General features: G+C 43.0%; 1 protein-coding gene across 1 annotated transcript in view; it reads left to right on the plus strand.

The window, feature by feature from the left end:
* LOC148504737 (5-hydroxytryptamine receptor 3A-like) overlaps positions 1 to 23,931 on the plus strand; it is a 60,138-nt gene that overhangs the window by 10,482 nt on the left and 25,725 nt on the right. Inside the window, exons 2-3 of the mRNA XM_088448512.1 lie at positions 7,900 to 7,984; positions 8,260 to 8,411. Coding sequence (XP_088304638.1) covers positions 7,900 to 7,984; positions 8,260 to 8,411 — 237 coding nt within the window. The remainder of the gene's footprint in view (positions 1 to 7,899; positions 7,985 to 8,259; positions 8,412 to 23,931) is intronic.

Genomic DNA, 23,931 nt, shown 5'->3' on the forward strand with positions numbered 1-23,931 from the left:
CTCCAAAAGGAGCATATTAGTTGTAAAACCGGCGTCATGCCAGCTTTTCAGCCATGGTTCCGCGCACCATTGCCCCTCGAAAAAGGCCCCAAAACCGCAAGCACCGGACGCATCCGTATAAAGCTGGAGTTCAGAGTTGGCCACCAATCTGGGTAACCAAATCCTCACACCGTTGAAATCCTGCAAAAAAGCGCACCACAAACGCACGTCCTCCTTAAGCTCCTTAGTCAAACGAATTAAATGATGCGCTTTTTTAACGCCCGCCGTGGCCCTCTCCAACCTACGGCAGAATATCCTACCCTTAGGGATCACCCGGCAAGATAAATTAAGTAGGCCGAGTAACGACTGCAACTGCCTCAATGAACTTTTCTTTGCAGAGAGGCAGAGGTCTAAATACTTGCGCATCTTAGCGACCTTATCTTGGGGCAAACGGCATAAACCCATCACGGTATCAACCTCGATACCCAAATAGGATAAAACTGTGGTAGGCCCTTCTGTCTTCTTCACTGCAATGGGCACGCCCATAACGCGAAAAAGAGCCTGCACTGACAATAGCAGCTCGCGGCAGACCTCGCTACCCACTGGACCCACTAACAAAAAATCATCTAAATAATGGGCTATCCCCGTCTTTCCCGAACCCGCACGAATGCACCATTGCAAGAATGAGCTAAAACATTCGAAAAAGGCATAGGAAATGGAACAACCCATTGGCAAACATTTATCGACGAAATACCATGAACCTAAAAGACTCGGGGTGCAATGGAAGTAACCTGAAAGCCGACTCTGTGTCTATTTTTGCCAATAGCGCTCCCCTACCAAACCCCTGTACTATCCGGAGGGCGTCCTCAAAAGATTGGTAAGCGACGCTGCAGTCCTTCGGATCCAGAGCATCGTTAACTGACTTTCCATCCGGGTAGGACAGGTGCTGAATCAACCGAAATTTACCTACCTCTTTCTTGGGGACAACGCCCAAAGGAGATATGCACAAATCCCCTAAAGGAGGAGACGAGAAAAGGCCGGCCATGCGGCCCAATTCCACTTCCGCCAACACTTTGGCCCTTACAATATCAGGATAATCCCTCGCCGATTTAAGGTTCCTTTATGCTAACACCGCAACTGACCTAACTATTGGCAAACGAAAACCCTCCCGAAAACCCTGCAACAAAAAGGCCGCTTCCGCCCTAAGTGGATAGCGGCCCAACCACCGTTCAATCACATCTAATTGCACTGGTGAAACAGCCCTACTTAGCATTTTGCTCGCCCTGACCAGCTGCTTTGCCGCCTGCGCGCTTGCACTCTCTAACTGTGTGATTACCTCCACACGACAGACAGGCATGCTTAAAACGGCAGCTGGCTCCTCTGCTACACTGCCCGTTATTAAAGGCAAAACACTTTCCCTTTCCTGCCATGTTGAAACCTGGACGGGCAACAAAGGGCTGTTTACGGCCCACTGGTGCCTCCGTGGTGGGTTTGTTTTGCTGAGTGACCTCGAGCCAAACCTCCACGTCCTTATAGCAGAAACTCAAAATTTTCTGGCCATCCTGCTTCTTACGGAAAGCCTCGTCATATTGCCGCCAGCCACACTTGTAGGCCCGACGGTGAGGGCGCGAGAACGCCGGGGTCCGCGCTGTAAGCAGGGAGTGGATCAAATAATTGAAAAAGGGGGAACAAACGGAGGGAAGTGAGGAGCGTGAGGGAGGGAGGATACACAGGTGGTGTGAAATTAATAGAGGAGAGATAAAATGGTCAGGCAGAAAATATAGGGTAGAAAATTGTAGTAAACAAACAGTGGCAAGAAATTGATAAGTCTTATGACACTGGGTAGTTATCCAGAGGAGATCACACCTGGAAAAGAGGAAGCAGACTCCTCCCAGCACCCTAATATTCCTAAACAGAGCCCGCCCAAACAGGTCCCTGATAGGCTGTCACTACTGATTGAACCACTAACCTAACCTATAATGAGACTGCAACCCCCAAACCAGTTCAAACCAGTATTAGCACTATAAAAAACAGGGTGCTTATGTCCTCTCATGCTTATTCTAGCATTCGCGTGCTTTTATAACAGTGCAACTCATGGAACAAACCTGATGGTTTTAAAAGTAATAGTAAGCCTGTAAGGTATACAGGTGATTTTAATAATTACTGTCCAGGTGGTCTTGCTGTGATTAATCCTTTGACACACAATTTGTGTGGGCTCAGGGGAGTGGAGTGCTGGAGTGACACATGAGAAGGAAGATTACACCTGCTGAATAATTTAGTTTTTTTTACTATTATTTAAGTAAATCCTAAAAGAGAATTTGATTTTCACCATCAAAACAAATATTAAAAAAACATTTTTTCATCATATGAGTGTAAGTATGTTATTTTTATGTGTATTCTTTTTTTCCAGAGCTAATTTTATATGAGATAGGTGTGTACAACTCAGTATCAGCCCCATGGTGTTGATGTTGGTCCACAAGCAGGACTTTCAGGAAAAATGATCATGTTCTTAGCAAGTATGGAAGGTCAGTAATCAAATTTGTGCTGAGTGGAGCAGAAATCGGAAGCAATTTGTGGATTGTTAATACTATTTTTAATAATAATAATAATAATAATAAATAATAATATTAATAAACTAAAGGTATTTTTAAAACGTTCTAGTGTTTTTCTTTTGTAACTCTTTAGAAAATAATTAAAAATGATTATAACGCCATAAATAATTATTTATAAATGTCTAAGTTTTGCCTTTAAACATTAAAAGGGTATTTTTCTATGTGAAAAAAATATGGAAGTAAATAAATAGACGATACATAAAAAAAAACCCCACTTAACTATCCATAAAAAGAAACAGCGTCTAGTAAGAGGTAGTTTTGACAAAGTAGTCATTTAGAACAGACATTTATAATTTGCGGTGTCATTAAAATCTCAGGTGTCATGCTTTTAAGTTGAAATATAATTGTTGCTCTTCCATTAAATGATAGAATTCTCTCAATATTATGGGAATTCTTCTGGTCTTATTGCAATCCTAAACACTTAAATGTCTCAGGAGAACTTGCTTTACATTCATTATTAAAGTGGTTTGCATCACTTTCCTTTGTGTTATGCAGAACTACGCAAATTATGACACAAATTATGACACATTAACAATGCATGTCCTAATTACTCTACAAACTTTTCTACCACAATAAGAGAAACATTTAACATACAGATTGCCTCAGCACCGTAGAACTTTTGAATTGTGGTAAAGGAAAAAGTCAAAAACAAAATGCCTTGTATCTATTTTGTATTATTACTTATTAACCCAGAGACAATTGTGTACATACTAAAATGTATCTTTGCTTAGAGGGCAAACAAGAAAAAGTCTGGTTGAATATCTAATTTCCATCCATTGTCATAACTGATTTTGCACCATTGTACTCTATTATCCGGGTGTGGTTCAAAAGGTGGACAATATAAAGGTCGACAATGAGAAGGTCGATTAGGCCTGATTGTCAACAGTAAAAAGGTCGACAGTTGTTAGTTCGACCATCATTCTGTCAACATAAATTTAGATTGTTAGAAGGTTAAATGGTTAACACAGTCAAAAGGCTGACATTTAACATGTTGGCACTAAAATGCTGACACATATTTTTATTTTATTTTAGCCCAACCATAAACATAACCCTAAACCTAACCTTAAAAATCATGAAAAAAAGTGTCGACAATTTAGTATCAATATGTTAAATGTTGATATTTTGACTTTGAGTACCATTTAGCCCTATCAACCTAAATACATCTCAACAGAACGATGGTCGACCTATTGACTATTTTAGCCCAACCACAAACCTAACCCTAAAAATCATGAAAAAAAAGTGTAAGCATTTTAGTATCAACTAGGGGTGTGCATCGGACACTTTTCGTGTTTTGTGTTTTGATTTTGGATCTGGATCTTTCTTCGTATTTTGGTTCTGGATTGGTTTTGCCAAAACCTCCCTTCCGTATTTTGGGTTTTGGGTTTTGGATCCGTATTTTTTTGGAAAAAAGCATAAAAACAGCTAAAATCACAGAATTTTTTTTTTTTTGTTCCTACACCATTATTAACCTCAATAACATTAATTTCCAATCATTTCCAGTCTATTCTGAACACCTCGCACCTCACAATATTGTTTTTAGGCCAAAAGGTGGCACCAAGGTAGCTAGATGACTATGCTAAGTGACACAAGTGGGTGGCACAAACACGTGGCCCATCTAGGAGTGGCACTGCAGTGGCAGATAGGATGGCCCCAAAGAGTACATAATGCAAAGGAAAAAAAGAGGTGCAAGATGGAATTGTCCATGGGCCCTCCCACCCACCATTATGTTGTAGAAAAACAGGACATGCACACTTTAACAAACCAATCATTTAATCGCCAGAGTCTGCCACATGACTGTGGCTGAAATGATTGGTTTGTTTGGGCCCCACAAAACAAGCTGGCAATTAAGCTGTCCCTGCACAAACTGGCTCTACAGAGGCAAGATGTCATGACAGGTGTGGCTAACACGCACACAAAAAAAAATGTTTTTAATTTATTTATTTTTCGGGCAGCAGCCTTGCCACAGAAGAATCCTTGAGCATGGCTGCTGCGAGTTGAGGAAGAGTGCTTTCCAAAAACAAATAAACAATTGACTTAAATAATCCTTTGCAAACCTTCTAAAGGCTTTTCCCAACCTTTACAAGGACATAAAAAAACATAGTTATTTAGTGGCCTCAATGTGCCACTTAACCAGCACAGATATGTGGACAAGCATAAAATCTATGATTTAAGGCAGGGGTAGCCAACCCTGGTCCTCGAGAGCTACCAACAGTGCATGTTTTCCAGATCTCCTCACAGAATCACAACTGTAATAAATAATTAACTCCACCTGTGGATCTTTTCAAATGTGGTGCTGAGTAATGAATACACCTGTGCACCAGCTAGGTCATCTGGAAAACATGAGCTCTCGAGGACCGAGGCTGGCTACCTTACGGGCCTTACGTTGTGTCTTTATTGAGAATCCTGTGCCTGCTTCTTCGGCTAGGAGTGGATTTTCATCCCAGAAGGAGACCAGGAAGAGTGCTTCCAAAAACAATTGACTTAAATAATCCTTTGCAAACCTTCTGTAAAAGCATTTCCCAACCTGTACAGGGACATTAAAAAAACAGAGTTAGTTAGTGGCCTTCAAACTGCTGTTGTTCTCACTGTCAACTTAACCGTATCAGATATGTGAACAAATGGAACAGAGCATTATATGCAACATTTCAGATTTAAGGTTTAAGTCTTACGTTGTGTCTTTCTTGGGAATTCTGTCTTGAGCACCATGCCTGCTTGCTGGGAGTGGATTTTTTTCATCCCAGAAGGGGACCAGGAACAGGAAGCATGCTTTCCAAAATAAATAAACAATTGCCTTAGATAATCCTTTGCAAACCTTCTGTTCTGTAAAGGAATATCCCAACCTGTACAGGGACATTAAAAAAAACAGAGTTAGTGGCCTTGAAATTGCCATTGTTCCCACTGTCCACTTAACCATATTACTTAGATATGTGAACAAGCAGAACAGAGTATTAAATGCAACATTTCAGTTTAAGCTTTAAGTTTTACATTGTGTCTGGAGATCATTGAGAAAGCAGAAAAAGAGCTCCACCACAAGTGGCAGAAAAGTAAACTCACACACAAAGGTTTAATAGAAATAGATACAACATCAGATCAGATGTTTACCCTGGAGGATCTGTCTGATTCATCATGGTGCCCCCAAGATTGTGCAAATTCTGCCAAAAGAGAGACTGACACCATGGCTAAACACAACAGTTACTGTCTGGATGTGAATTGTCTAATTTGCATGGGGAAAACACAACCCTCAGATGAGATGGATCTCAGCCAGTGGACAACATTGAAATCACCATTAAAAGTCACAATGGAAGACTGCAGTGTGGAGAATCTTTCTTCACAATTAGGAGAGGCCTCAGAGAACATGAAAAAAGACGCTTTAGGTGCTGAACTTCAAGGGATTTCTCCATCATGTTCTGCAGTGTAGAAAGGTTTCATTCACATGTTTTCTATAAAGCAGTTCAAAGTTACAGCCTTCAAGGTGTCTGTCTATAACACCCAGCTTGGGCATTTTTGGGCAGTGTAGCCCTGCACCACACAGGACAGCAACTGTAAAAATTGAAGAAGGGCAGCGGCCTACACCACAACACACAGGACAGCACCTGTAAAAAATATTTGTATTTTATATTTTTGGGCAGCATAGCCATGCACCGCACAGGACAGCACCTGTAAAAATTATTTGTATTTTTGGGCAGCATAGCCATGCACCACACAGGAAAGCACCTGTAAAAATTATTTGTATGAGTGTACAGTACCCCTACAGCAGATAGGGCACCCCTTTAAAAAATATTTGTATGAGTGTACCCCTACAGCAGACAGGGCACCCCCTGTAAAAAAATATTTGTATGAGTGTACCCCTACAGCAGACAGGGCACCCCCTGTAATAAAATGTGTATGAGTGTACCCCTACAGCAGACAGGGCAGCCCCTATAAAAATTATTTATATGAGCATACTCCTATAGCAGACAGGGCACCCCCTGGACAACACAGCACTACAGCCAGCCAGCCAGCCCCTATGGACAGGACAACAGCCAGCTCCTACAAGGACAACAGTAGCCAGCCAGCCCCTATGTATTGTATATGGAAAACAGTAGCCAGCCAGCCAGCCCCTATGGTCAGCGTCACCAACAGCTCCCTCCCTCCCTCTTCACAGTAGCCAGCCGTACTTTATTATTTTTTATTTTTATAACAGTCCATCTAACACACTGAGCTCCCAGCTCTCTCCTAACTCACAGCTGGAATGAAAAATGGCAGCGATCACGGTACCTTTTATAGAATCCAAAACCCGCAAGAATCCGACAGCGGGATTTCGGAAATCCGAACCCGCTCATCCCTAGTATCGACATGTTCAATGTTGATATTTTCACTTTGTCGACCATTTATCCCTGTCAACCTAAATACATATCAACAGAATGATGGTCGACCTAATGACCATGTCGACTATTTTACTGTTAAAAAATTCAGAATATGTCAACCATCAGGGGTCGACTTTCTGAATGTCGACCTTTTTATTGTTGACCGATCAACCGGTATCCCTAATATCACTAGCTGCATAGCAGCGTAAGCATAATAGCACTTAGCATAATAGCACTTCATGATGAATGTCCCTATGCCAGGAAAAAATATAATATAGCATTTAAAATTGTAGATATGCCATATATTTATGCAATTATAATTATAATTAATAGCAACCAATGGAAAAATTATTTTGATCCTGTTATATTAAGCTGGTTTTGTTTGTTTAAAATGTGAAAAGCCTCTGTAGTGGTTTTCAAGACTTAGCTTTATAGTAAAAAAGGCGTTATTACATTTACAGTATAAAACATTTGCAAATCCAGTGCAGAGAATACATTAACATCTTCAGCAACTAATTGAAGCACAGTGAGTGGTTGGGTCCAAGTGGTCCTAAGCATGTGAATAGGGAGGGGCCGATTTCAGAGTAACATTATACAGAAGAGAATGATCTGAAGATCTGTAGCTCAGCTTTAGATAGGAAGACAAAACACATAATACAATAATCAAATGAGGAATGAGTACAGGGAATGAAACAGAGGCATAGCGTAGTAGGAAACATATTTATGTACAATATATTTGGAAACAAGAATAAGAGAAAATATGAAATATATTTTATCTAGATAAATTCAAAAATTCAGGATAGTAATTAATATTAGTATTTAAATGTACAATCCTAGTCTAATGTATTACAAAGTCTTAAAACAATACACTGCAACATAGCAATAGATTCTAAAGTACAACAAAACAAGAAGAACAAACTCAGAAAGTTATTGCAAGTTCATTCATTTCATCTTGGTAAAAGGGATCTACTGGACCCACAGCAGTAATGATCTGCATATGGGTGTATCACTGTATATTCAGCCTATATCTTCTGAGAGCATCTGCAGGTAAGTTCATCTGGCTATACATGTGAGTATGACCAAATATATAAAGAGAGGGAGAGAATGATTGATATATGTATGAATATACATCTTGTAGATAGATGCATAGACGATGTATAGATATTGGACAGATATGTAGATGTATAAATATGGAGATAGATAGATAGACAGACAGACAGACAGACAGACAGACAGACAGATAGATAGATAGATAGATAGATAGATAGATAGATAGATAGATAGATAGATAGATAGATTAATCTGTTACTGTACTTTTCTAGTAAATGAAACTGCCGTGAAAGTTAAGCCAAACCTTGTAAGACTTGCAGACTACTTGATGGATGGCTACAACAAGGGGGTAAGACCTGTGCAGGACTGGAGACAGACAACAACAGTGTATATAGATATCACAATATACGCCATTCTAGGAGTGGTAAGTTCATTATTTCCTTTCATTTTACTCTGTCCTTTTATTTCCTGGGCATGTAAGTGCTTGAGGGTAAACATCACTGACATTCAGGCAAATACTGCAGATCATTTGCAAAGCTTCTTTCTTAAAATGAAAATATATTTAATATTACTTGAGACTTCTTCATTATTCCTCACAGAAGAAAAGTCCCTAAACCATATTCGCCCAATTCAATATTAGAGCATGATTATACAAAAAGGCTGGAGGCACTTATTTGCATTGCAAAATGTATATTAGTTTTCATTTATTTACACTGTAAAAAAGAAGTCTTTGAACTACTACTGTATTCTGGATGTTAATATGATGTATATTGTATATCTTCCTTATACTGCATACCTACATAATAGAAGTGTATAAATTGCTTTCTAAAGTTCTTCTCTGTGTGGGTACGACAGCATGTACAGTACTTATATGAAGATGCACACAGAGAAGGAACATACATTTTCAACAGTGACTAATCGTTTAAGTTTGTATATTACACTCTTGAATGAAATAACTGTCAAGTAATAATATATCTATGGAGCACAGAACAATCATACTGTATATGCAACCTTCATATTACACCCCTCATTATTTTCAAGATGTTACATGTGAAAAATATAGAAAATGCTTTGGCAAAGTGCTAAAGGCTTTATTATTAACTGCACAAGTGCCATTGATTGTTTAGAATATATTATGTTGCTGGCAAAAGGTAGGGAGTAAACCACTGCAATCATACAGTTATACCCCCCAAGTCTTGTGCCCACTGAACGCCTTGCACCCATTATAAGCTAGTGCTCATGTTCTAATAAAGCCTAAAATACTGTTTATAAAGCTAGAAGTGAAAAAGAGTATACAAATTTCATCATATGAGTTGTATGTAGGGCCACCATCAGGGGGGCACAGCCGGAACTTGTGTACTGAACCCGGGCTCATAGGGGTGCCTGCAGGGTAATGATTATCTCACCTGTGAACTACTTCTTATTTGCAGGCAGATGTCTGAGTAAAAAGCAGTTTGCTGTCAGAATGATCGGCATGCTGCGGCTCCCCCTGTCAGTGTTTGATGTTTTGTTGTTGTGTGGGAGGTGAGGCACGCATGCACTTTTCCATATAGGTGAATATGTGCACCATCAGTTACATCCTCAAATATTTAAAACAAAAAATTTTGAGTACAGTCATACCCGGGAGTCGAACCCAGGACCTCACACAATGCAGTCAGGCAACTAACACATGGTGTGCTCGCCTCAACCAATGATATATAGAATTACATTTTGTCATGGCATTTGACATTGCCCGTTCAGATGTGTCTAATATCCTATACAACAGTTTCACCAGGACCATCATTCCTGATGCATTTCGTCTGCTCGGACTTCCTGGGGAAAAGCCTGAGGTCTGTTGCTCCTGGTGACACTTTTCTATTGGACATTTATATGGATTTATTGTTTGGTGTAAGGTCCTTCTTGGCCAGAGGTTATTGAATTAGATCTCAGATAAACCTTTTAACTATCTTTCTGTGTATGGAAATTTTATATTGATTGTCAAAATAAATGCATTTTGTGTTTAATAATACACTATGGTATACTTCTTTCTCAATTATGAAGTATATTGAAGTACACGTAGCCAATGAAAGTGACATCTAGTCTGGAGCTTGTTTGTGACAATGCCTAGAAAAGGTTCATTACTAATAAAGCATCTTAACATAATTCCAAAGCTAACTGAAACACAAATCCTTTATCAGAAAATAATACCTGTCTGGAGTATATTATACTATCCAGAGGTCCCACTCTGACTGGGCTTCCACAATAGGGAAAAGCAGCTGACATCATCTGAAAATGACTGAGGCAAACTTCAAAATGTTAAGTATGTAGGGATGAATATATTGTAGAGATGAAGTACAACCTATAGAGTCCCTAGAGAGGACTATGTGGATGGCTGCTGTAAGCGTTTTATAGTGAACAATGGACCTAATTCAGAGCCGCTCACAAAAAGCGAGCGCTCGTTCTTAATGAGGGTGGCCGCTTTTTTTTTTAAAAGCCGGCCTCCTGCCCGCTCTCTAAGCTGTGGGTTACCACCCACAGCTTTTGCGAGCGGCCAGGTGATGGTTGCGAATTGTCGCGACCATCGCGACCATTGGCTTGTGATGAGACCCTTGTGGTAGGGTCTCTCTCGTCTGCCGCAAGCCCCACTGAGCTTCCGGCTCTAACAGAGCCGGAAGATCACTACTGACATCACTGGTGATGTCAGTAGGGCCGCCCACAAATGGCAGGCGTTCCTTCAGGAACGCCTCCTTTTGTCCAGCCACCCCCCCAACCCACCTACAAAACGGGGTGGGCTGTCGATCAACATCGAGCCCCGGAGCGAGTGAATTTCTCACTTCCTATGGGGCTTGCACACACGCATTGCGCATGCCGCACATGCGCAATGCTCAAACATCGACCAGCTTGAGAGCGCATAGTGCTTACGAGTGGGTCTGAATGAGACCCAATATCTTCTGATACATTATTTCTAAATAGGGTCCATACTTTTGCATTTTAGTATTAATCCCATGGAGTGTCAGCAGTAGCACAGCTGTAACACCAGCCAACTTGGTAATAATGTTCCTGTACAAATAAATCTTGAATAACTTAATTTATAATAACTAATGAGACAAACTACCTGACTTTGCTGTACTCTCACACTGAAAACATGAATTGTTTTGTTTTAAACATACAAAGAAGAACTGAAGTTTCCAAATATCATATTTTGTTTTTCTAGACTGAGCTTTACAGCAACAAGCTATTATTACATTTACAGTATAATGTTAAGTACTTACATTTGCAAACTCAGTGCAGAGGAAACATTAAGACTGCAAGCAACTAATATAAAATGTGAGCGATTGGTACCAAGTGGTTTTAAGTGTGCTAATGGTGAAGAGGGAGGAAACTACTTTTGTCAATTCAGATGAACATTATACAGAAAAGCAGGATGCTGTCTGTAGCACAGCTTTATATAGGAATTAAAAAGCACATAATACAGTAATGAAATAAGGAGAATGAATGAAACAGAAGCATAGGAGGTAACATATATACTGTATATACTTGTACATAAATACGTGATAGCAGGGCTGTAACTAGGGTAGCGCGACCTGTGCCAGGGGGCGCTGTTTGGGCCTGTCAATTTTCTGTTTATTATTATTCTCAATTGTAGCTTCCTCTTATTTTATCCCCAGCATCTCCTGGCCGCCCCTATCTCTTCCCTGCTCTTTTTGGCACAGGGCACCAAAAAGTCTAGTTGCGGCTCTGAATGATAGATCTTAATGTAAAATACTGTAAACAGAAGATTTAAAAGAACAGATTGTAAAGAAAAGGACAATCAAGATCAGAAATATGTGGCAAGTTCATTCATTCACTGTACTCTGGTGATCAGGATATACTCAGCACACAGCAGAAATGACCTATACATGGATTTATCACAGTATATTCATCCTATGTGGTCAATCCAATTATGTACAAAGGGTGAGAGTTGCGGTTGTAACAGTGTTAAAACACCGGGAACGGACCGGCACCAAGCACACTTCGCCGTCCGCTCCGAGCCCGAATTCACTGAATTTTGCTCAGAGCAGTATGGGGCTGCGAGCAAAATTCAGCGAATTCGCGCTGCCGTAAAGTGTGCCCATTGCCGATATATTGTACAATATATTGTTTTGGAAATCTGAAATTTAAAACCACAATATACAGTACATACAGTTTAAATTCAAAGCCATCTTCCTACTGATTTTAGATAAGATAGATAGATAGATAGATAGATAGATAGATAGATAGATAGATAGATAGATAGATAGTAAAGCTGGGTATATCATTTGTTCAACTACATTGGTAGGTATGTACATCTGATATGCCAGTGAATGACATCATTCACAGACATATCAGGTCGGGAGGCAATCGGGAAGCCGACTGCCTAAATACCAGCAGCCGGCTTCCCGACTGTCATTTCCCGGCAAGGGTGAAATGCCGGGCATCTAGATGTAGACGCCCGCATTTCCCCGATGCCGGGAGATCGGCGCCCGGCATCCCTACGATCGGGATGCCGGGCGCCGCGAGCGGACAGCCGCGGGGGGAGGGTTAGGTTTAGGGCTCCCGGGGGGGACTTAGGGTTAGGCACCCCCCCGGGGAGGGTTAGGGTTAGGCTAGGGGGAGGGAGGGTTAGGCACCCCCGGGGGGGACTTAGGGTTAGGCACCCCCCCGGGGACTTAGGTTTAGGCAGCGGGGAAGGGGGTGGTTAGGGTTAGGCACTTAGAGGGGGGATTAAGGTTAGGCACTTGGGGGGTAAGTTAGGGTTAGGCACCCCTAAGGAGGGTTAGGGTTAGGGGGGTTAGGTTAGGTTAGTAAATACTTACCTATCCACGATCGGAATTTCCAGCGCTGTCGGGCTTCCGCTGCCGCTGACGGGAATCGAACCGCGGTATTTCATACCAATTCCATCAGGTCAACCCTGCAGCACACCTGACACATCACAATATATGTGCATAAATTACTTTCTAGTGTATTAACATTAGTTTACAGCTTTTCACTGTTTTAGTTGTGCACAGAGAAATGCAGTGTAAAATAAATAAGTATCCTTACATCAACAAGAAATAAAAGTAATCTCATGAGATATTCTGGAGATAACAAAAAAATACTTTTGTTCCACATTACACAAGCCTGGGAGTACTGTACTGAACTCAAGGAATGTGTAATACTGAACATTTCTTTTTTTTTTAATTATTTATTTAGAAAGCTCACAGAGAAAAAATCCATGGAAAAACACAAATGTAATAAACAGTACAAATGAGCCATTTTTTATAGCAGTAAAGGTGGTGAAAGGGTGTTGGGGGGGTGGGAACAGGACTACCAAGGGAAGCAGGAGATCATAGAGAGTACCAAATGCTAGACAAGAAGCATTATAGGGAAGAAAAACGTGCCATTTGGAGAACAGTAGAGAAGAGTATGCAGTTAGTTAATTAGGGGGATTTTGTCACAGAGGAGTCAGATTGGGAGGAGCAGACTCAGCCATCGCGCATAAATCATATATGGGCAGCGAGCGCAGGGAGCAGAGGTGGCGAAGTGAAATCGTATGAGAGCCACGGGGCAGAGAGGGTTGATGGAAGAGGGTTTTTCCAGTTACGAGCAATCAAACTTCTAGCAGCAACTAAAATGTGGGACAACAATTTAATAGAGCGTTTGCTGAGATCTGTAGGGGTGTAACTTAAAAGGAAGGTCCATAGGTCTTTCGAAATCAGGTCTCCAAAGACAGTGTTCAGAAGAGCATGAACCGAGGTCCAGAAAGGTACAAGAGCCGGGCAGGTCCACCAGATATGGGCTAGGGTACCTCGGAGGCCACAGTTTCTCCAAAAAAGGGGTGAAGCAGAAGGGAAAATATGGGAGAGCCATACTGGGGTATAGTACCAACGGTAATACAATTTGTAGGAAGTTTCTTTAAGGCGGGTAGAGATAGAGGTTTTAGCAATTGCCAGTCAGTCTCATGTCATCCCAAGCCTCTTCGTCAGGTGGAGGGCCAAGATCTATCTCCCAGGAAGATTCATGGTGATTAGTAATAGGCAGAGCAGCATCAATAAGAATTCCGTGTATTTGAGAGATCATCCCTTTAGACATGGGGCAATATTTAAAGAGTCATTCAAACAAGGTGAGGTCACGGAGAAGTGGGGCCTGTGGTAGGGAACCTAAAAAATTTCATATTTGGAAATACTCAAAGGGGTTTAGGGATTGGGTTGGACATTGCAGTTATAGGTCTGGGAGGGAGAGCCAGAGCCCTTCTGAACAATAATCAGCAGGAAATTTAAGGAAATTCAGCCATCGCGCATAAATCATATGTGGGCAGTGAGCGCAGGGAGCAGAGGTGGCGAAGTGCTATCGTATGAGAGCCACGGGGCCCAAACCTGAGAAAACATATGGCCTCTATCATGAAGATAGTAGGTAATGTTTTCCATATCCGCTGTATGTCGGATTTGTGATTTTAGGGCAGAGAGGGTTGATGGAAAAGGGTTTTTCCAGTTATGAGCAATCAAACTTCTAGCAGCAACTAAAATGTGGGACAACAATTTAACAGAGCGTTTGCTGAGATCTGTAGGGGGGTAACTTAAAAGGAAAGTCCATAGGTCTTTCGGAATCAGGTCTCCAAAGACAGTGTTCAGAAGAGCATGAACCAAGGTCCAGAAAGGTACAAGAGCTGGGCAGGTCCACCAGATATGGGCTAGGGTACCTCAGAGGCCACAGTTTCTCCAATAAAGGGGTGAAGCAGAAGGGAAAATATGGGAGAGTCGTACTTGGGTATAGTACCAACGGTAATACAATTTGTAGGAAGTTTCTTTAAGGCGGGTAGAGATAGAGGTTTTAGCAATTGCCAGTCAGTGTCATGTCGTCCCAAGCCTCTTTGTCAGGTGGAGGGCCAGGATCTATCTCTCAGGAAAATTCATGGGGATTAGTAATAGGCAGAGCAGCATCAATAGGAATGCCGTATATTTTAGAGATCATCCCTTTAGACATGGGGCAATATTTAGAGAGTTGTTCAAACAAGGTGAGGTCGCGGAGAAGTGGGGCCTGTGGTAGGGAACCTAAATAATTTCGTATTTGGAAATATTCAAAGGGGTTTAGGGATTGGGTTGGACATTGAAGTTGTAGGTCTGGGAGGGAGAGCCAGAGCCCTTGTGAACAAAAATCAGCAGGAAATTTAAGGGACGCTGTTATCCATGATTTCATGCGGGCCGTATGCAAACCTGGGGGGAAATTGGGGTTACACCATATGGGGGTAAGAGGAGATATAGGAGTGGTAATATCAAATTTAAGTGAGTATAAGACCCATATGTGTAGAAGGAATTTAAGTGTTGGAGGAAGGTTAGAGGGAGGAGAACTGTGTTTCTTTTGTAGGCCCCATAGGGAAGATAGGTCTGGGAAATTAATATAGCTGGATTCAATATCAAAAAAACAATAGTTGTGCCTGCGCTTGAAAGATGATGTGGTATTGAGATAAATGAATAGAGATAACTAAGTACAAATTGTGAGTATTTTATTTATTTATAAGTTGCAGAGTTATTATGGAGTCACAGTGCTCCTTGTCTGCTAAACACCTGATGCAGGGTGGGAAGGGGAGAAGGTATAAGGAAGGGGGATAATGATGGATGCCGGATGGAACACAGAGGGTTCTAGTGCCAAAATGGTTGGGACTAGTAATTGTTGTTAGAGGGGATTGTGTGCATATAGCACACCTATGTCCTGTGAAACAACACAATCCTCCACTGTTCTTGGTGGTAATCGACCTGCTGCCTGCTGCTTGAGTGTGTGCCGCATTACACACTCGCTGTCCGACGTCAGACGGAGCCAGCGCTTCCTGGCAGTCATGTGGTCCCGGCTGACTGATGTCGCGGCCGGCCGCTCGACCTACCAGCCAGTGGGGAGACTTAGGAAATGTAGTTCTATTATGCAGCTCCGGGTGTGCACATATGCTGTGTGCCGGACGAATTCAGTGGGTTCATTTGTGGATTCGCTGGCAATAAATCAATGAAGATGATGGTGTGTGCAAGACTCTCTGTCCAACGCGTAGCAGCTGGTTAGCCTTCTTCAGGAACTTGGATTCAATATCAAGCCAGGAGGATGTTCCGTGGGGGGAGTAAGAGGAAACAATTTGGGAAAAATGTGAAGCCAGATAGTTGAGCTTAAAATCCGGGAGACCTCTATTTCTGAAGATTTTGAAGGAGGGAACCGCCACTTGGAGGGTCTGGAAAAGGTAGAGCCAATTAGGGAGAATAGTCATTTTGAATGCGATGATCCTGCCCAGCCACGAGTGTATAAGCCAGATGTGAAAAGGTGTAAAAGAACCGCGCTTTACTGGTAATGCCGCTGAACAGTGTAAATGGGTAGTCCCCCACAAATACCCTTAAAAACAGAAATGACAGAATGACAATGGATTATTGACTCGAGAGAAAATTGAAGAATCTATGAGTGTAGCTGTCAACTGAAGATTCATAGAAAATTGAGAAAAGAGACACTCAGGATACGGTCCTTTATTCTTATGCTCACCCTGCGAGACTGATATTTTCACACTTTATTGGACTTTTGAGGTTCTTTGACCATTGACCTAATTTGTTTTGCGCTCAGTGTTTTCTGTTTTCTGTCACAAGAGTATAAGCCATTTCCAGGAAGTCAGATCCGCTTGTAGTTTCGTAAAAAGCTGGGGAAAATTTTCCTGATATAAATGTTGATAACGGGATGTCAGGAAGACCCCAAGGTATTTAATTTCCTAAGTTGCAATTTAAAGCTGTAGGAGGATTTAAGGGCCTCAGCGTCCTGGTGGGGGATATGGAGGAGTATGGCCTCAGATTTTTAAAAATTGATTTTGTATCCAGAGAGTGCACCATAGTGGTCTAATAGATTGTAAAGATTGGGTAAAGATATCCGGGGTTGAGTAAGGGTAAGTAAAGTGTCGTCAGCAAAAAGGGTGATTTTGGAAGATGAGTTCCCAATCTGCACTCCATGAATGCTAGGGTTCAGTCGGACGAAGGAGGCCAGAGGTTATATCACTAGGGCGAAGATCAAAGGGGACAGAGGGCAGCCCTGTCTGGTGCCATTTGAGATGAGGAAATGGTTGGAAGGGACGCCATTGATGGAAACAGTAGCAGAGTGAGTGGAATAGAGGGCCATGACACCAGTCAGGAAGTCTCCCAATATCCCAAATGATCGCAGGGTTTGGGACATAAAGGTCCGGGAGATCCTATCGAATGCTTTTTCAGCATCTAGAGAAAGGACGACAGCCGGGGATCTCCTGGAATTTATGGTATGGATTAAATCTATGGTCCTACGGGTATTATCCCGAGCTTGACGTCCCGGCACAAAGACAACCTGATCATAATGGACCAATGAGAAAATTAACCGGTTAAGTCTATTGGCTAAAATTTTAGCATATATTTTAACATCTAGGTTGAGAAGGGAGATAGGCCTATAACTAGCACAATTGTGCGGATCCTTACCCTCCTTAGGTACCACGACGATCCTGGCCTCTAGCATATCTGTAAAGAAGGAACCCCCCTGTAGAACAGCATTAAAAAGGGAGTGCAGGTGGGGAACCAGATGTACCATACATTTTTTGTAATATGCAACTGTAAAGCTGTCAGGTCCAGGGGCCTTGCCGGACTTTTGCTGTTTAATGGAAATTATGATTTCCTCCTCCGAGATTAACTCACTCAAGCCCTGGATCACCTCATGAGACAACTGAGGAAGATTGGCAGCGGAAATAAATTCTTGAATTGCTGTCTCAGTAGGTGGGATGGAAGTAGGGGATGAGGCAGATTTCAGGTTGTACAGGTTACTGTAGAAGCTCTGGAATTCAGAACAAAGAGCTGCCAGGTCATGAAGAAGATTTTTGGAATTTTTAATCATGAGGATATTTCTATGGATTCGTGTCGTACAGAGCCGAGATGCCAAAATCTTATCAGCTTTATCTCCCTTTTCATAAAAGGTTTCACGCAACCATTTTAGATGTTTGGCCATGTGTTGGGAAAAAAGGAGAGCGAGAGTATGATGAACAGCGAGAAGTTTGTTGTTGGAGGAAAGGGCTAGGGAACTGTTTATGTTGTGACTCCAGTTGTTGGAGGCGGATGGAGAGGGAGTTAGTATGAGTTAGAAAATCTTTTGGATGCTATACTAATTAGATATCACTGTAGAACAGCTTTATGGGCCAACCAGAGAGTGGATGGAGAAGTGCCTGGGAGAGCATTTAATTGAAAATAACCTGTAAAAAGCGTATTGAGACAGGTGATCGTATCACGAGAATAAAGAATAGTATAATTTAAACACCATGTCGTTGGACAAGGACATCAGCTGAAACAGGGGCGTGATCAGACCATATCAGAGGATGGACCTTAACATCCACAAGTTGTAGGGCTAGGTCGTGGCTGAGCAGGATCATGTGTATATGGGAATAGGAGTTGTGCACAGAGTAGAAGATATAGGGCCTGATTCAGACCTGCTCGTGAGCGCTGAGTGTCTGTTAGAGCCAAAAGCAGCCAGGAGTGCTTTTGGCTCTGATAGAGCCAAAAGCACTCCTGGGCTTGCGGCAGCGAGACCCTACCGCAGGGTCTCGTCGCAAGCCCGATGGTCGCGATGGTCACCCACAGCTATGCGAGCGGCCAGGAGGCCGCTCCAATTTTAGGCAGGAGGGTTCTGATTCAGAGCAAGCGCTCTTGTGAGAGCGTCTGGCTCTGAATCAGGCCCATAGTCCCTAGTAATAGGCACTAGAACCCGCTAGGAATCATAGAGAAGCTGGGACTTCATGAGATCAAGTAGCGCCTTGGAGTTACGGAGATCCACCCTGTTGGAGTCAGTGGCCCCCGAGGTAGATCTATCTAATGAGGGGTTCAGTACTGCATTAAAATCACCAGATACAATAAGGGAGCCCTGCCGTTTATGAGAGAGAATGGTATCTATTCTAGTAAAAAAAGCAGGCTGGGCTTGATTAGGGGCATATATGTTGACGTTGACAATGGTGCAGAGAGTATTGTTAAGAGTACCCACAAGAATAAAGAAGTCACCCTCCTTATCTTCATAAGAGTCGATAATATCAAAAGTGAGGTGGCGGGCAAAGAGGATAGCAACACCTCATTTTTTCTGCCTAGAGTCGCAGGCATGATAGATGATGGGATAGGTTTTAGAGCGAAGTTCTGGTGGAGATTTCACAAAAAGTGGGTTTCTTGGAGGAATACTAAGTCTCCTTTGTATAAATTAAGGGTGGTAAAGAGTTTGCTATGTTTTTGGGAGCTGTTGAAGCCTCTCACATTGAAGGAGAGTACCTTAAGACCTATGTGCGATGGTCAAGAGGAAAACTAGAATAGAAAACAATTGAAAATGGAGAGGTAAGCAAGAGTGACACATCATCAGGCATATAGAAAGGAGAGGATTGTCCTGTTTGAGAAGGAAGGAAAATTGGTGAGGGAAAATGAAGGTAGGCCAGCCAAATGGCACAGGAGTCCAAGGACATGGGTGCTGACAGTGGGCCGAATATCCATAGTGATGTCATAGAGAAAAATAGGGCCCTCCCATAAGCTTTAAATATAGTAAAATTACGAGGAGAAAAAAGTGTAATATCGTACAAGTGGAGTATAGGGATAGAAAATAAAAAAAACAAAAAAGGGAAGGAGATCACAAGAAGTAGGAGAAAATATAGGTGAGCCAAAGTTGCGGAAAAATGGAAAACAGTATAAGGAGGGGTACATATAAACTAGGGGTGAGCGGGTTCGGATTTCTGAAATCCGAACCCCCCCGAGCCCCCCCGATCCGAGGCCTATCCGAGTCAGGCTCGACTTTTCCCGCCTGACTCGGATCTGAATTCGAGGCAAAACGTCATCATCCCGCCTTCCGGGTCTCGCGGGTTTTGGATCCTATATAAGGTACCCGCGTCTGCGCCATTTTCTCACTCAGCTGTGGACAGTGAAGAGGGAGGGTGTGAGTTAGGGCTGGCTGGGCTGTCTTGTGTAGTGTAGTGCAGTGTAGTGTTGTGCTGTGCTGTGCCGTGCTGTGCTGCTGTTGTCCATAGGGGCTGTGTCCACTCCTTCAAAGTCTATAGCGGCTGGCTGGACTGTGTTGTGCAGTCAGTTGTCCATAGGGGCTGTGTCCACTCCAAAGTCCTGTGCAGTGTTCCAGCCCCGAGCCCCCCCGATCCGAGGCCGATCCGAGTCAGGCTCGACTTTTCCCGCCTGACTCGGATCTGAAATCGAGGCAAAACGTCATCATCCCGCCTTCAGGGTCTCGCGGGTTTTGGATCCTATATAAGGTACCCGCGTCTGCGCCATTCTCTCACTCGGCTGTGGACAGTGAAGAGGGAGGGTGGGAGTTAGGGCTGACTGGGCTGTGTAGTGCAGTGTAGTGTTGTGCTGTGCTGTGCTGTGCTGCGCTGTGCTACTGTTGTCCATAGGGGCTGTGTCCACTCCTTCAAAGTCCATAGGGGCTGGCTGGACTGTGTTGTGCAGTCAGTTGTCCATAGGGGCTATGTCCACTCCAAAGTCCTGTGCAGTGTCCCAGTCCTAAAGGGGTTGTAGTGTTGTCAAGGGGGTGCTCTGTCCATCAGGGGTGCTCCCCCCAAGTGCAAAAAAAAATAATATATTTTCTGTGTTTGTGAATTGTGTGCACTGTGGCTGCACGTGCATCAACAATGGAGCAGCGCAAGCGTGCGCCTGTGTCCCATAAGTAAAGGGCCGGCTGGCTTGTCCATTAAAGGGTGCTGTAACCCCCAAAGTACACTCCAAACAAAATAAAAAAATATTTTCTGTGTTTGTGAATTGTGTGCACTGTGGCTGCACGTGCATCAACAAAGGAGCAGCGCCAAGCGTGCGCCTGTGTCCCATAAGTAAAGGGCCGGCTAGCTTGTCCGTTAAAAGGTGCTGTAACCCCCAAAGTACACTCCAAACAAAATAAAAAAATATTTTCTGTGTTTGTGAATTGTGTGCGCAGTAGCCGCACATGCATCAACAAAGTAGTGCCAAGCGTGCGCCTGTGTCCCATACGTAAAGGACCGGCTGGCTTGTCCATTAAAGGGTGCTGTAACCCCCAAAGGGCACTCCAAACAAAATAAAAAAATATTTAATGTGTTTGTGAATTGTGTGCACTGTGGCTGCACGTGCATCAACAAAGGAGCAGCGCCAAGCGTGCGCCTGTGTCCCATACGTAAAGGGCTGGCTGGCTTGTCTGCTAAAGGGTGCTGTAACCCCCAAAGTACACTCCAAACAAAATAAAAAATTCTTTTTTTTCTGTCTTTGTGAAATGTGTGCGCAGAAGCCGCACGTGCATCAACAAAGTAGTGCCAAGCGTGCACCTGTCCCTTAAATAAAGGGCCGGATAGCTTGTCCATTAAAGGGTGCTGTAACCCCCAAAGAGCACTCCAAACAAAATTAAAAAATATTTTCTGTTTGTGAATTGTATGCGCAGTAGCCGCACGTGCATCAACAAAGTAGTGCTAAGCGTGCGCCTGTGTCATAAGTAAAGGGGCGGCTGGCTTGACCGTTAAAGGGTGCTGTAACCCCCAAAGTACACTCCAAACAAAATAAAAAAATATTTTCTGTGTTTGTGAATTGTGTGCACTGTGGCTGCACGTGCATCAACAAAGGAGCAGCGCCAAGTGTGCGCCTGTGTCCCATAAGTAAAGGGCTGGCTTGCTCATTTCTTAAAGGGTGGTGTAACCCACAAAGTGCACTAGTCTCCAACAAAAATAGAAAAATATTTTCTGTGTATGTGTGCGCCTTAGCCGCATGTCTATATCAATATAACATAAATGGAGGACCAAACTTTCTCAGAGAAAAATAAAATAGGGAAAGATCAAGAACCACTTCCTCCTAGTGCTGTTGCTGCTGCTGAGAGTTGTTCATCATCCCAGAGAGGAAGTAGGAACACCACTACTTTTACTAAACAATTGACCCTCCAACAGTCCTTAGCGAGGAGGATGAAGTACGGCAGCAGTCATCCTGAAGCAAAACGTATAACTGAGGCCTTGACTGCTATGTTGGTGTTAGACGTGCGTCCGGTATCTGACATTAGTGCAGTGGGATTTAGACAATTGATGGAGGTAGTGTGTCCCCGGTTCCCGGTCTGTCTGTTAAAGGGTGGTGTAACCCTCAAAGTGCGCTCCACAAACAATAAAAAAATTCTCCTTTTTTTTTCTGTCTTTGTGAATTGTGTGCACTGTAGCTGCACGTGCATCAACAAAGGAGCAGCGCCAAGCGTGCTCCTGTGTCCCATAAGTCAGTTAAAAGATGGAGTAACCCCCAAAGTGCTCCAAAAACTAAAAAACAAATTTTTTTCTGTTTGTGACTTGTGTGCAATGTAGCCGCACGTGCATCAACACAGTAGCAGCGCCAAGCGTGCGCCTGTGTCATAAGTCAAGGGCCGGTTTGGACATGTGGTCCGGTCTGAAGGACGTGCCAACAATTTCTGACAAGTCTAATGTCACTGCATATGATACTGTCCTCAAAGCAGCAGTGACAAGCGTGCGTCTGTCTGTTAAAGGGTGGTGTAACCCTCAAAGTGCGCTCCACAAACAATAATTTTTTTTTTTTCTGTCTTTGTGAATTGTGTGGGCTGTAGCCGCACCTGCATCCTCAAAGCTGCAGCGACAAGCGTGCATCTGTCTGTTAAAGGGTGGTGTAACCCTCAAAGTGCGCTCCACAAACAATAAAAAAATTCTTTTTTTTTCTGTCTTTGTGAATTGTGTTTGCTGTAGCCGCACCTGCATCCTCAAAGCAGCAGCGACAAGCGTTCGTCTGTCTGTTAAAGGGTGGTGTAACCCTCAAAGTGCACTCCATAAACAATAAAAAAATTCTTCTTTTTTTTTCTGTCTTTGTGAATTGTGTGGGCTGTAGCCACACCTGCATCCTCAAAGCAGCAGCGACAAGCGTGCGTCTGTCTGTTAAATGGTGGTGTAACCCTCAAAGTGCGCTCCACAAACAATAAAAAAATTCTTCTTTTTTTTCTGTCTTTGTGAATTGTGTGGGCTGTAGCCGCACCTGCATCCTCAAAGCAGCAGCAACAAGCATGCGTCTGTCTGTTAAAGGATTACATCGGTGACAGCATCTAAGTAGGCATGTCAGACAGTCCGTACCTGTACTGGCAGGAAAAAGAGGCAATTTGGAGGCCCCTGTACAAACTGGCTCTATTTTACCTGAGTTGCCCCCCTCCAGTGTGTACTCCGAAAGAGTGTTTAGTGCAGCCGGGAACCTTGTCAGCGAAAGGAGGTTGCTTCCACAAAATGTGGAGAAGATGATGTTCATAAAATGAATTATCAACTCTTCCAGGGAGACCAGCCTCCAGAACGTACAGAGGGACCTGTGGTTGTGGATTCCAGAGGGGACAAATTAATACTCTGTGAGGATGAGGATGTACACAACACTGGAGAGGGTGAGGAACCGGAGGATGAGGAGGATGAGGATGACATCTTGCCTCCGTAGAGCCAGTTTGTCCAGGGACACATTAATTACCAGCTTGTTTTGTGGGGGCCCAAACGAACCAATCATTTCAGCCACAGTTGTGTGGCAGACACTGGCGCTGAAATGATTGGTTTGTTAAAGTGTGCATGTCCTGTTTATACAACATAAGGGTGGGTGGGAGGGCCCAAGGACAATTCCATCTTGCACCTCTTTTTTTTCTTTGCATTATGTACTGTTTGGGGCCTAGTTTTTCAAACTGCCATCCTGTCTGCCACTGCAGTGTCACTCCTAGATGGACCATGTGTTTGTGCCGCCCACTCGTGTCGCTTAGCATAGTCATCCAGCTACCTCGGTGCAACCTTTTGGACATAAAAACACTATTGTGAGGTGTGAGGTGTTCAGAATAGACTTGAAATTAAGGTTATTGAGGTTAATAATAGCATAGGAGCAGAAAAACCCACAAATTCTGTGATTTTAGCTGTTTTTCTGCTTTTTTTAAAAAAAAATACAGATCCAAAACACAAAACCCACAACCCAAAACACGGAAGGGTGGTTTTGGCAAAAGCA

The sequence above is a fragment of the Taudactylus pleione genome, unplaced genomic scaffold (genome assembly GCF_031769625.1).
Source record: "Taudactylus pleione unplaced genomic scaffold, aTauple2 ptg000457l, whole genome shotgun sequence".
NCBI classification, from domain to species: Eukaryota; Metazoa; Chordata; class Amphibia; order Anura; family Myobatrachidae; genus Taudactylus; species Taudactylus pleione.